Source organism: Tenrec ecaudatus, chromosome 2 (assembly GCF_050624435.1).
Source record: "Tenrec ecaudatus isolate mTenEca1 chromosome 2, mTenEca1.hap1, whole genome shotgun sequence".
NCBI classification, from domain to species: Eukaryota; Metazoa; Chordata; class Mammalia; order Afrosoricida; family Tenrecidae; genus Tenrec; species Tenrec ecaudatus.
The window spans coordinates 191125760-191140758 of record NC_134531.1 but is presented as its reverse complement, the minus strand read 5'-3'; the positions used below and the strand labels follow the sequence as shown (position 1 = coordinate 191140758).

Sequence of the window (14999 nt, the reverse complement as noted above, 5' to 3'; positions counted from 1 at the left end):
GGTTGATGAGCTGTGGGAGGACATCAAGACCATCTTTCATGAAGACAGCAAAAGGTCATTAAGAAGACAGGGAAAAAAGAAAGGACTGAAGTGGATGTGAGAAGAGACTGTGAACCTCGCTCTTACTGGTAGGGGAGCTGAGGCACACCGAAGATAGGATGACGTAAAGGTGCTGAGCAGAAAACAGGGCAACTCAAGAAGGCAAAGTCAAATAGGATAATGAAATGTGGAAAGATCTAGAGTTAGAATATCCCAAAGCATGCTCACCATTGTTACGACAGAAAGAACTCAAGAAAAACTCAAGCTGAGCTGCAATATTTAAAGATCCTACGGCAAAATATTGAACCAGGCAGGAAGTATCAGAAGATGGAAAGAATACACCCAAGGGAATTAGTCAACATTCAAACATTTCAAGAAGTAAGTAGCATATGAGCAAGAACCAGTGGGACTGAAGGAAGAAGTTCAAACTGCACAGAAAGCTTGAGTCCAAAACAAGATTCCAGGAGTTGGTGGAATAGCAATCAAAATGTTTCCGCAAGCTGACAAAGCACCGGGAGCAAGAAATTTGGAAGCACTACTTGGACAATTGACTGGAGGAGAGCCATATCTGTACCCATTCCAAAGTAACAGAATACTCAAATTATAGAACAATATCATTGATATCACATGCAAGTAAAGTTTCGCTGAAGATCACCCAACAACTGTTGCAGTAGTACATTGACAGGGAGCTGCCAGAGGTTCAGGCGGGGTTCAAAAGAGGACGTGAAACAAGGGATAGTACTGCTGATGTCAGATGGATCTTGGCTGAAAGCAGAGAAGACCAGAAAGATGTTTGTGTTTCGTGGATACACAGGCATTCAACTGTGTGGATCAGAACAAACGATGAATAACTGAGACGAATGGGAATTCCAGAACACTGAATTGCGCTCAAGAGTTGTGTGAACAAGGGAACGCTGCATGACTGAAACCAGGAAACGTGCGCCTCCAGTTGTGTCCTCACCATAGTCTGTATGGTGAACAAATCACCAAGGATGTTGCGTGACATGAAGGAGCATGTAGTATGAGGACTGGAGGAAGGCGGTTAGCAACCTGCAACATGCAGATGACACGACCTTGCTTGCTGAAAGCGAGGAAGACTTGAAGCACTTGTTGGATTCTAGACTCCAGTGTGGATGACAACTCAACATAAATAAAAATTCTCACAATTGGACCAAGAAACATCATGATGAACAAAGAAAAGTTTGAAATGGTCAAGGATCTTGTCTAGCTTGGATCCACAATCAAATGCTTATGGAAGCAGCAGTCCAGAGATCAAAGGATGCACTGCTCTAGGTAAATCTGCTGTACACGACCTCTTTAGAGTATTGAAAAGCAAGTCTGTTGCTTTGAAGACTAGGGAGTACCTCTCCAAAGTCATAGTCATTTCAGTAGCTTATCTGCGTGGGAAACTTGTACAGTAAATAAGAGCGACGGAGAATAGATGCGTCTGAGTGTGGCGCTCATGAGAATATGGACAAGAGGGGACTGCCAAAAGACCAAACAATTCTTGTCTTGGAACAAGGTCAGCCAGAATGCTCCTTAGAAACAAGGATGCTCGGGAGACTTCGTCTCACATACTTTGGACATGTTATCAGGGAAGACCAGTCGTCCTGGGAGAAAGACTTCATGCTCGGAAGAGGGGCCTAAGGAAAGAGGAAGGCTGGCCACACCGGCGCTCTCAGCCCATGGAATCCAGGACAGATCAACAAACCCCACAGGAACAGTAATAGGTATAGCAATGCCACAAGGGAGAAATGGGGAACTGATCGCAATGTTGCCGTATAACCTCCCCCTACCCCCCGAGGCTGACGAACAACAGCAACCCGGGTGAAGGGAGACAGCAGTATAAGACGTGAAAGGGATTTATCAGGGGTTCATGGAGGGAGGGGGGAGGCGCTGACACCAAGGGCTCATGTATAAAAATGTTTTGAAAAAGGATGGCAACAAATGTACAAACGTGTTCGATACAATAGGTATATGTATTGTTGTAAGAGCTGTAAGCCCTCCCAAAATAATTTTAAAAAAATAAGCATAAAAGGGACAGGCCCGTGGCTGCCACAGCGGGCTCCACATCAGCGCCTCTGAGGCCGGCGCAGGGCAGCGCGCGCTATTGCTGTGCAGACTTGCTGTGAGCCAGAACCAACAAGCTGGCACGGGCACAAGCCAGGGCGCTCCCTGGGGCCGAGGCGCCAGCAGCTCTCGCTTCTGGAGCCAGCCTATGGAGCATCTATTTCCTGTCAGGCATCAGCTGGGAACTGTGACCGTCAGAATGTCTGGTAAGAGGTCAATGAACACGGTCATCGGGAGGTCCCAGGTGAGGGTAAGAGGTGGTCAGTGGAGATGCAAAGTTCTGTAACAGGAAGTAGAGGCTGTTTGTGCAAACTCGCTTGGCAGACAGTGCAGTCGTGATGGCAAGATGACAAGGTGGCGATCTGTGGTAAAGCAAGGCTAAGGGTTTGTAAGGGAGGTGCTGCCGGGCAGGTTCAGATGGGAGAGAGATTCAGGAGATTCCAAAGGGGAGAGATGGTAAGGGTTTTGGGGAGAGTGGCAAGACGCTGCTAGTCGGGACAGACAGCTTTCTCCGCGCTGTAATTTGGAGATAACACACATATTTATATGTTGGAGATGAAGCCAAGTCAAAAAGTCTTGCTGCGAGGGCTCGTTTGTATGTGTGTGAATTCCCAACAAGATGTGTTTAAACACGCCTCTGTGATCAGTGGGTGGCTGAAGACACTCTCAGACATTTGTCTTAGACTCGTTAGGGTGCCTTATAAAAACCGAGAGGTCCGATGGAAACCATGGCTTCTCAGGGTAACTTGGAACCGTTAGATTCAAGGTGGAGAGAACAGCTCATGTAATGGTGACGTTATTTTTATTACTGTTCCCGAGGGGGAATCATGAGATTTTCTTGAAGGACACAGAGCAGTCATGGGGCCTTCTAAGGACATTTGAATAACACTGAAAACGGCATTGGTGAGCAAAGGGCAGGAGAGCTGCGTGGAGGTATCTTTTCCCACCCTGACAACACACGAGCCCATTCTTCACGCGCAGCAAAGCCTGTCCTGGTAGTATTTCCGTGGGAAACCTCCCCTGAGCCATGCTGCAGCCCTGAACCCACCCCTGCAGACTTTTTGCTCCCAAAGCTTATGGAACATTTCAAAGGAACATGATCAGAGGCCCTTCAGGATACCAAAATGGTTACTTCCTGACTGAAGGACAAACTACTTTGGGTTAAAGAGACAGAAACTTCATCTTCAACAAAGTACAAAGCGGGCGAGAAGATAGGGCTAGCAAGAACAGTTTCACGTTGCAAAAATTTTAATAGCTTCTAAAATTTTATAGCAATTACTTTTTTACTTGTATCCATGTGTGTGAGTGAGAAAGTGCTTCAAAAAAAGTTTGTGGAAATAATTCTATTTTTCAACAAATCATACACACAGATTCCATTTTTGACTCAATTTTCATGTGTGGGATTTCTTTTTCCTGAGAAAGTAGCCATGTATGTGCACTGTACACATTTAGCTACAGGGATCTTTATCAATCAATTTGTTTTTTAAAATTAAGTATCACAAGAAGAGTTTGATCAGTATATGGTATATCCTATTCAGTGACGTGTTGGGCAGCCAGGTAACCATTAGGAAGATGGAGAAGAAGGTGTGAAACTGATTACATGTCCAAAAAAACATGATTGGAGTCCCTCGGATTTAATTTTGGCCTGTGGATATACCACAGAAAGGAGCCCTAGGGCTGCAGTGGATTAGGCGTTGGGTTGCAGATCACAGGTCAGCGGTTCGAATTCACCACCCTCTCAGTAGGAGAAACATGAGGCTCCCAATCTTATCCCATTTCTGTCAAACAACTTCTGTATAGAAGGATAGGTCCAACAAAATACACAACACTCACAATAAACATCTCTGGGTAGCGCCATATTATGATTTTTCTGCACTTCCTAAATCTTCTTACCCTGGGTAAGAATTACATTCTAACGAAGAAAATGTATATGCTCACAGACAGACACAGACACACACATACAATCTATCCATAAGAAGTTTAAGCGCAGCGAGAATGACTTCTACTTCTGTGATGAGTCAGGATGGCAATTACCAGAGGGGACACTGACTGAACAAGGGATAAGGGATGTTGATGGTGGTGACATGGCACGTACCCCCGGCCCATGAGCCACTCTGATTCACATCAACCCTGTGAGGCAGCGCAGAACTGCCCCTATCTATTTCCAAAGCTATGCATTCTTACAAAATCACCGACCTTTCAGTTAGCAGCCAAGTGCTTCAACAACGCACCACTAACCCATTGCCACTGACTCTATTTCTACTCAGAGAGCCTATGCGGGGTTTGCAAGACTGCCAACCTTCACGGGAGTAGGGAGCCTCACCTTTCTCCTACTGAGAGGGGGGTGAGTTTGAACTGCCGATCTTGTGGTCTGCAGCCTGACAAATAATCCACAGTGCCACCACAGGGAACAACCAAATCAAGCGCTGTATGTAAAATGCATAATGTTTTATCATAAACCAGGAAAATAAACATGGCATTCTACTCGAAGTTTGATCTTAAAGCAGGAAAATAAGCCAGGGCAAGGGAAAGGTGATTCACGGAGCAATTACAAGGTGAAAACGGACAATGACAACGTTGTGTGACAAGACCTCAAGTTCCTTAGGAAGTAGGTTGCTGTCCTAATGAGGTTAAAGTGAGGCAGATGGGGGTGGGCTGGGATGTGAGAAAGGGGGGTTTCCTAACTCAGGATGAAAGGAGTGGGTCCCCACACCCGGGGCTCCTGTTTCTGCAGGTTCCGGAACAAGAGAATCCAGTTGGGGACTGGTGGCAGCTGGTACCGGCTTTTCCTGAAGGGAATGAAGCCCGGCGGGTTCTGTAGGGACCCGAGGGCAGTGGGGCGCTACAGACAGAGCAGGAGCAGTGGGAATTGGAGAGGGGTGGTGTTACCTGAGCACTTTTAAACAAGAGCAGCAGTTCCAAGCGATAGCCAAGGTCAAAGTGTGGCACTGCAGCGACGAGGAAGCAGCCTCAGAGGTGAGGAACGGGTCTTTCAACAGGCAGCCAGTAGTGCACTTGAAAATTCCAAGCCTACCCCCAACCCTCATGCGTCACACAAATGAACGCCAAGCTTCCTGTCCCCGAGTCAATCGTGACTCCTAGCAACCATGTAGGACACAGCAGAACTGTGCCTTAGCATTTCTGAGACTCCAGTGTCTACTGGAGCAGACGGGAGTCCCCGGGGACTTCAAACTACCGACTGGGTGCAGCACATGCACCCCACCTGGGCTCGTGCGAGTAAAGTAAGGCCTTCCAACCCACTGCTGTACTGCTGAAGCGGCGGGATTTCTGCAGTGGACCGTGCTCCACAGGGTTTTGCAGTTTGTGACCATTTGGAGAGACTGCCAGGGATTTCTCCCGAGGCACTTCTAAGTGAATTCCAGCCACCATTTGTTAGTGGTCCTGCCCCACCCAGAGACCATCACTTCTGGGGCTCCACCTCTGCAGACAGAGTTAGGGTGCCTGCCCTCCTTTGCCAGGGTCTGGGGAGGGGTTCTGCGGGAGGGAAAGCTTTGCCAAGCAGCGGGTGTGGGCTTCCAGAGCACATAGTGTGAAGGGGGCAGAAGAGCTCCTGCTTCCTGGTGCCAGTACTTCAGGAGGAAAGAACAGCCTCCGCTCCGGGGTTTTTGAAGTGGTGAGTTGAAAGGGAAATGGGTTTCAATGGGAGGGAGCAATCTTTGGGGAAGATGCAGTTTAAAGGAGTTATTCCCACCTCTACAGTTAGCAAGAGGGGAGGGGCAGGGCTGTGGGAAGTGGGAGAGGCTTAGGGTGAGGGCGGCAGGTGAGCTCTCCTGTGAGGGACTTCCGGTTCCTCAGGTTCAGATGGGAGTTCCCACTGCACTGCCAGTTAGTCAAGGAAAATCCATCCCAGGCTCTATCTGCCAAGACGCACTGCCCAAACCTATCTGTACCCTTTTACTGCCTCCCCTTATCCACACTAGGGTACACCTGAAGCTACTCGGTATACTACAAACCATTTTTACACTTGATCTTAGCCAAAAGGCCGAGAAGCGATTAGAAACCATTTTTAGACATCCATTAACAGAACCAACTAGTACCGACCACCACGGTGCCAAGGCACCATGCAACCGCAGCCCTCGTGGAGAGGACAATGCCCAGCGCAAATCAAGTGACTGGTGTCTGAATCCTCCCGAGCCCTCGGATTGATGGCAGGAGTGGTGTGTTAGCTTCACAGTCAATCATGAAAGGTTTGTCTTAAGTGAATTCTGGCCAAAAGGGAACACTCATCTTGCGGACACACTGGATGGGTCGTTAGGTACAGTTGAGTTGATGCCAACCTACAGTGAGAGGCCCCTCAAGTTTTCTAGGCTGTCACCTGCCTGGAAGCAGATTTTTGGGATGCGCTCATTGCGATGGGTGGGTTTGAAACACCAAGCATTTGGTTGGCAGCCAAGTGCTTAACCCCACCTGGGGTTAGCTTACAGTATAAGCTGTAAAGGCTGGCACCTGTGCAAAGCGGAAACCTGTCAGAGAAGGAAAACCCGACATATCTTCCACTAACAGAGCGAGAACATTTCTAAGACTGCTCCATTAAAGGTGAAAAACGTGCTGGACTGGGGATTGGGCAGGCCCAGGAACTGTGGCTCTCCCCTGTTTCACATGTGCACCCAGGAAGGCCTGGCATCTCTGGATAAGCAACAGGTAACTGAAGGTGACAGACTGATGAGCTCGATGAACGCGGCCAGACAGAGGGATGGAGAAAGGCAGGGTGAGAGCAGAGCTTAAATGCTCTTTCGGAAATGAAAACATTAGCAACGACGTCAGGAGAGGAATTTCAGTAGTTTACATCTGTTGGCTCCTAATTGACTCCTTAACAAAGGCAGAGATCTGACCTTAAGCCACTGAGGAGTCATTGCCAGAAAACACCCATTCCCACGAGGGGCAGCAAACACTTTGGTTTCGGGAGCTTCATGCACATTTCAGTCCAGAATCCTACATTGGGGGCAGAAGGGCATGACCTTCATTTACAGTGGAGGAAACTCACCTCTAGGGGCTAACTTGTCTGCGGTCACAAAACTGACAAATAACTAAAGTCCAAGCCTGAACCCCCCACCCGTCAACTCTGACACCACACTACCACACTGTGGTCGTTTCCCACACGCACGCACGTTAGCGCGGTTACTTCTCTTGAGGCTAAATCCCTGGGTGGTGCACATGCTGAAGGGCACTCAACTAACTCAAAGGTTGTAGGTTCAAATACCCAAAGGTGTGCTGGAAGGCCTGGCCTGCTTCCAGAACCTCAGCCACGGCAACGCTTTATGGAGCCCTGGTCATGAGGAGCTGCCTGGAGTTGGCCTCAGGCAACTGGTAACGTAGTCTCCTAGTTCCCCCTTGCTTCTCGGCTATGTAATACCTTGTGCTCTCCCACACAGCTTTCCGCTTTTCTTTCATACAAAGCAAAATACCAACATCTATCCTAGACAGAAAAGACCCACAGCTTGTCAGTTTTTGTTTGTTATAAAACATTTAATGTTAACCTACAATACAATGTAAACTTTTATGAAAAAAATTTAAAGTACACTAGATTTCTTCCATAAATGATCACAGAACTATTCAGGTGCAGTTCGAGTTGGGTCACTGCATCCGTCGTGGATGGACTTCCCCTTGCTGTGGTCCTCAAGCGCCCTCCTATTCAAGCACCAGATACTTTTCCCAACTTGACACTCCGGAAGGTGGGGCAGGTCATCGCTCCTGCCCAAAATCCCTTTCCTGAAACACGTGCCTTGGCCTTGGCACCATTAGCAATTGTATATGACTGCTCAGTTGAAGACCCCAGGTTCTTTTTTAGCTTTTTAGGACTGTGTATCCAAGTAGCATAGTAGAAGCAAGCAAGGAAAAAGAAAAAATTGCTCAAGGAAATTTGGTACAAAGACCAGAAGGGCTCCACAGAAGCTGCAGAGAAATTCAACCAACTCCAACAAGGTGTCTTGACTTGGTCCTTTTCCACAGCTGGGCAGTGACGTCAGCCTTGGGTGTGTGTGTGTAGCAAGAGACCAGCAGCTGAATGTGCCCAAGATGATCCAGGACCAAGGGCCACCGTCCCCCCCCCCCCCCCGAGACCACCAGCTCCTCTGAGTTTGCCCCCTCCAGGTTCCTGGGCGCACACAGGTGGTACTGGCATTCCAGGATAGCACCTTCCTTCCCTGCCCCCTCGGAGTGAGAAGACGGATTCTCCACAGCAGCACTAGGGTCCACGGCCAGGTAGGAGTGTTTCAAACGGGGCTGGGGGCACATGCTCGCTCCAAGTGAAGCCTCTGGCGACCTAAAGTAAGCGGAGCGAGCCTCCAGCCGCACCGACATCAGCAGAGACTTCTCTTAAGATTCTGACCCCTGACCTCCTTTACTGAACAACAGCTGCTATCAAAAAAGGCAAGAGGCATAAAGTGCACATTGTACAATAAGATGCAGCTCTGTTTAAGGAGGGGACAAAAGCTATGCTGACTTCCCCAAAGAGGTGTGGGCAGGAAGCTGATGGAGAACACTGCCTTTCAAGAGAACAGGGATCCTTATTCCCCTCCTGAGCACTTCCAGGGAGACAACTGGGAATTCCTTGGGGGGGGGGGCACACTCTGAGGTGAGTGGGAAAATCCCTGTTTCGGTGGTTGTCAGCCGGAAGCAGACTTCACAGAGGGTTAAGTGGAGAAGGGTTTATATCCTACTAAGTCACTCCACAAACGCTTTGGACAACAGCCGGTGAGCAACTTTCTACTCATCTGGCCTAAGGATAGCAAGGAGCAAGGGGAAGAACGGGCAGCCAAGAGCAGCTTCAATTTCCCTAGAGATGGAGCACCAGACACTTGCAGGCTCACTGGGGAATCCTCCAGCTCGCCTGGTAAACCCCTGACATCCTCCATCCCGGCCCATGGTACTTTCCCAGTCAAGGCTGCACAGAACATCTGCTTCCAAGAGCTGTTCTTGAACTCCACTGACACAAAGAGCCTTTGGGGGCTGCCAATCTAACCATTTATGCTCTCCCTCTACCTGACACCTGGCCTCATGGCGAGCTAAGACGACAGTAACTTCAGCAGGCTGCAGTGACACGCAGGTCTGCACCAGTCTAGTTAGAGAACACTTTGGAATACTTGTCAGTTCATACTGGCACCTGTCGATACATGGCCTGACCCATGTACCCATTACCACAAACTCAACCACAGATGAGACAACAGAGGCTAAAAAACTCTATTACTTCAACACAGTAATGGGGGCGGGGGCTGTTCAGAAACGAAAACGTGCCTTCCAGCAGTTCATAGCGGCTGAGAGTCCTGCTGTGGCTCCCTTCAAGATCCCTGGGTCTTTCCATCCTTAAAGGGCGCGCGCGCACTCACACACACACACGCACGCACACACACGCATGGGAAGGGCGCTCTCCCATGGTCCTGCTGGTCCTTTGGAGAGGCAGCCAGCTTGGCAATTCCGGAGAGCTGAGGGCTGGGTGGTGGGGTGGAGCAGATAGCCCATCAGAAGCGGAATGGAGAGCGGCCATCCTCCAGCTCACACCCGTAATAAACACCGCGCACAGATCCCAGAAGAGCTGCAGGTCAAGGTGGGTGAACATGAAGTGCATCCATACAGGTGTGGCTCTAAGCCCACAGGTGGCAAGCAAGACTAGCAAGATTTGGACCAAAAAAAAAGGTTCTCTCTGGGAATTTGAGAGGAACAATGGCGGATATAAGCACACACCAGCCCAGGCACCTTTATTACACTTGTGGGGCCAAGGAGCCAGGGCATGACCTCGTGGGTTTGAGCTATGACTCTATCAAATAGAGTAAAGAAAAAACAAACAAAGCCCCACCTGTGTCAGCCATATTCCTTTGGTCATTATAAAGCAACTGATAAAAATGAAAAGTTAGTTCTAAACCGTGGGAAGTTCAGGAATCCCTTGTTCGGTCCTTTCTCTTCTTCCTTCTCCAGAGGCAGGAGAACCCAGTCCTCGGGAGATGCTGCAGTAGCTGGTTTGCGGAAATTTCTCAGTTTTATTTTCCATAAACCTAAGAAAGAATGCAAATTGGTGGGAACGCCCCCTCCCCTGACAATGGGTGGTGGCAGGTGAAGAGTCTCCTTTTGGTGACGGGTGTGTGGTGCAGAGGCAGGAGGGACGGGGGCCTGCTGGGCGGGTCCGTTGGGTGCTAACCTCTCTCGCACACACATAGGTTGTGACTCTTGCAGGCAGCATGGTTTCTGATCCTTCCTTAGGATGCAGCAGTCTTTTAAAAAAAATATTGTATTATAATAATAATAATAATATGAATTTCTCTTTTTGTTTTTCCATTTCTTTTCAGGGCTGGGGTGGGAAGGGGTAGGAAGACAAAGTGTCATTCGTCTGTCAGGTCCTGAACAAAAAGGACTTCTGTGTGGCTGAGTCCGGCCTCCTGCAGCGTGGGGGGGTTGGGCCACTCTTCGGAGGGGAGGCAGGGCAGCACCCTCCGGGGGAAGTTGGCTTCGATCTGAAACTTCTCTGGGCTTTCCTTCAAAGAGAATAAGAAGTCGTGGATGACCTGCAGAAGGTATACAGAAAAAGGGCAGTGTGAAAAAGACAGACCAAACACATGACTAAAATGTCAGAATGTGGCCCACTCCCATCTTCCAGCGATGTCTCTGGGGTCTTAAGTAATGATACTACATTGGATTCCTACTGCTGGGTTTTCCCATTGCCTACAGTAGACATGGGGCAACCCTTTCAGAATGGATTTGCTAACAAACTCCAACATTAGCTCACCTCTCAAATGAGTCAGCTCTCCCTTCATCACTTTTTTAATATAAAGCTAAAACATTTTTTATTTAGAAATAATAATGTCACAGGACAGCTGGAAGTAAACAACATGGAATCTTTTCCCTCAGATCAGCTGCAAATGAGCTGACAATCTGGTACCACCCTAGGATGTACAAGGAGGCTTCTGGGAAAATTCCATTAACGTTCTTTTTAAAAACAATTTTATTCACATATAATTCAAATACCATATAATTCAATGGCTTAAATATAATAAAAGGAGAAGGGTAATCATCACAATTTTAGAATTTCTCCACTCTGTGCTCATGATTATTAGCTTCTCACTTCCCTGCAGCCTACCATGTCATAGCCTAAGAAACTGTAATGGCAATTCAGTTACTATCTCTCCAGATTTACCTACCCTAAATGTTGTACAAAGAAAAGCATACAACCCTCTCAACAATAACAAAATAAAAGAGAAAAACCCCATTCCAAAGAAAGAAGAAAATTATACAAGAACAAAAAATTTAAAATAGGTGGAAACGGTGAACAAGGTGTTAAAATTCAACCTATCGTATATACTCGTGTATAAAATAAAATGTGCTGAAAACCAGGTTCGGCTTATACACAGGGACAGTGTAACATCTCGCTGCGACCCCCCCCCCCCCCAGGTAATGGGATCAGCGCCTGTTATTTCACGGGTGGTTGCTGTTTCTCCGCTGTTCATTCAAAGCCCTGCTGATACTGCAGGGCTTTGAATGGTTGTTTACTCACATCTAACCAATCAGAGCTGTCCTATGACGTGGACGACTCTAATTCGCAGAAGCACCCGTATTGATTCACTTAGGCTGGCAGCTGAACTGGTAAGGATGTGTCTGTGGCTACGCTCCATCTCTCCCCTCTGGTCTCTGTATTAATTCACATCCTGCATTTCCCACCCGTATGGACTACACCCCGCATGGACTAACTCCTCCTGGCTAACTTGTGTGTTGGTGGGGGGTGGGGGGTGGGGGAGGGTCGCATTACCATGAAAGTTCTTTTTCAAAGTCTTGGTTTTTTTTATCCTATTAGAAATGGATACTCTTGAGGAGGGGAGAATTAATTTGGGGGGGAAAAAAAGAAATGGATACTCTTGAACCAAAACAAAAACGCCAGTCATGAGAGGCTGGTTTCAAAATGATGATTGTGTCAAGAGCATAAGAGAGCAATAACAGTATTGCAAGTAGGGAATTCTGTGTTGACGAAAAGCAAGTGAGGGGGTGGCAGAAAATGAAGGCTGACTTGGAACAGATTCCAAAAGCTAAAAAAGCTCGTCATGGTTTAACATCTTTTTATGGGGCTCTAGAGAGTGAACTGCATTAAATGGGTTATGGCGTGTCATCAAAATGGTTATTGTGTAACATGCATGGGAATCTGCATATGTGCTCCACAAATGGGCTGTGTCAGCAGGATGGTGACCCCCCCCCCCCCACTTCATGAATAGGTTTGGCCTACTGATGTTTTTGAGACAAAGAACAAAGATTTCCCAGAAATTTCCACAAGACCTTAAAGAAAAAATTAAGTCATTCCAGTCATTCATTATAAAACAAAGAAGGATTTATAATTATGACCTGGCAGATATTGGGAATATGGATGAAACGGCCATGACTTTTGATCTTCCAAGCAACAGAACTGTGGCAAGTTTAGAATTAAAAACCATTTTTCTCAAAACCACAGGAAATGAAAAAAAACCACTTTACAGTTGTTCTATCATGTTTGGCTAATGGAACTAAGCTGTGTCCTGTCATAATTTGTAAAAGAAAGACCTTGCCTAAAAAGATCAATTTCCCACCTAGAATTACTGTGCGTGCACATGTTAAAGGCTGGATGGATGAAGACAGAACAAAAAAATGGCTGGAAGAAATTTGGAACCGACGACCAGGAGCAGCCTTAAAGAAAAAGCCATCGTTACTTAGTTGGGATATGTTCAGAGCCCACCTATCGGATGACATAAAAAAAAATTGGTAAAATCTAGTACAGCCTTTGGATGTATCTTTGAATAAGCCTTTTAAAGACCGTGTACGAAGGATGTGGCATGAATGGATGTCATCTGGTCAAGCCCGACTAACAAAAGGAGGAAATCTCATGAAGCCTGACATAGAGTCAATAGCAAAGTGGGTTCGAGATGCATGGGAAGACATTCCAGAAGACATGGTGCAACGTGCCTTCCAGAAATGTAGTATTAGTAATGCTATGGATGGCAGTGAAGACTGCACTTTGTATGAAAATGACAGCAGTGATGGTGATGACGGCGATCTCCGTGAGGACAGCGTCTATGATGACCTCACACCAGCTGAAGCTCTGCATTGGGATACGGATGATGATGAAGAATCCAGTTTTCAAGGATTTTAACTCTACATTTTAGCTTGGTTGCTGATTGAGCTCAGGGAATAGTACTCTTAAGGTGTTATTGTTGATACTGTATTGTTTTTATTGAACCTATTTTCCACTTACTGTGCTGGCTTACTAATGTTAAGTGACCTGTCCTTTTATTTATGTTTTTTATTTAAAATAAATATTTAAGTACATCACCCCACTGATGTCTCAATTTTTAGTAATTTTATTTTCATTTGTTTTGATTATTGAAACTCACCAATAGCTTCTGCATTTTCCACCCTAGGCTTATACTCGAGTCAATCAGTGTTTTTTTTGGTTTCCCAGGTAATAATTAGGTACCTCGGCTTATACTCGAGTCGGCTTATATTCGAGTATATACGGTAACTACATCTGAATCAATCCATTTTCCCATTAACTTTCAATTCTATTTTCCCACAAACATGAAGCCTCCTTGTATTTCTTATAAACAAGGACAATTCCCAAAATTACCCACTGCCGTCGAACCAATTCCAGCTTACAGAGCCCGACTGAACAGAGAACTGCTCCAGAGGGTTCCCAATAAATCGATGAACAGACAGCTCAGCTTTCTCCCCCTGAGCAGTTTAGTGGACTTTAACGCCTTACCCTGTGTTAAGTGGCCCAATGTTAATCCAGTGTGCAACCAGGACTCTTAATAATCAAAGTAAACCAAAACTGAACTGACTGCCACTGATGGATGCTGATTTGTCGTACCTCTACAAGACAGAGCAGAACTGCTACTGGGAGTTTCCAAGACTGAAAGGTGGGTGGTTTCAAACTGCCCACCTTATGGATCCCAGCCTAATGAGTAACCACTATGCCACCAGAGATCCAATAATCAAAATACAACCCTCAAACCAGGAAATTCACAACAGCTTTTATTACTACGTCATGTAAGACGACCCTATTCAAGTCTCCCCAGCTGCCTTCCAGAGCACAAGACTCCACATTTGAATCACGTTGCATTTGCTTGCCATGTCTCTTTGGTCACCTCTTTAGTCTGGAACGAACCCTCAGCTTTCCTCAACTTCCATGACCTTGAGACTTGCCACTTCTATTTAGCAGAATGCCCCTCAGCTTGTAGACTCAGCTCAAGCATCTTTGGCAGGAGTAGCTAAGAAATGATGCTTTTACCTGCCCGCCACACCCATTCAGATGGAGCACAACCTCAGTATTTCTCATTGCCCATGACGGTTTACTTTGATTATCTGCCAGGCTTTTGCACTATTTTTTATGTACTCTATAATTAATGTTTTATGGGAAAGTACTTTGAACTCTGGAAATATTTTGTTTCTCAAACTTTCCAGTTATTCTTTTGCTTATATCAATATAGTTTCACAGGTTCCTATTTTGTTTATTTGATGGGTTATGTTCTGGGCTATAATTAAAATAATTATTTAATGTCTAAAGGGAGCCAGAAGATGATCATTCAAGATGATTTCCATGTCTTCCTGACGCCCCCGTTATTCTTGAGCATGTCCTTGCTTTTGAGCACAAGATGCTCTAGTCTCTGCTTGTATTTGCTGCCTTTGCCCCAAACCAGCCATTTCTTCATCCTGGGATCTTCTAAGTCGGCAATGAAATTTAGAAGCGAAGATCTAGGTGATCAGTAAGCTCACTGATATTGAGGTGTTACTGCTTCCACTTTCTGTGAACTATGAAACACATACACATACACCCCCAAACCATTACAACTCATAGCCAACACTATAGGACAGGGCTAAACTGCTGCCAAGGTTTCCAGGCTGTATATCTTTATGGGAGTGCT

General features: G+C 46.6%; 1 protein-coding gene across 2 annotated transcripts in view; it reads right to left on the bottom strand.

The window, feature by feature from the left end:
• Positions 1-7575: 7575 nt before the first annotated feature.
• Positions 7576-14999, bottom strand: part of FAF2 (Fas associated factor family member 2) — a 66087-nt gene continuing 58663 nt past the window's right edge. For both annotated transcript variants that reach the window (XM_075541994.1, XM_075541995.1), the window contains exon 11: positions 7576-10625. In XM_075541994.1, the coding sequence (XP_075398109.1) occupies positions 10443-10625 (183 nt within the window). In that variant the 3' untranslated portion in view covers positions 7576-10442. The remainder of the gene's footprint in view (positions 10626-14999) is intronic.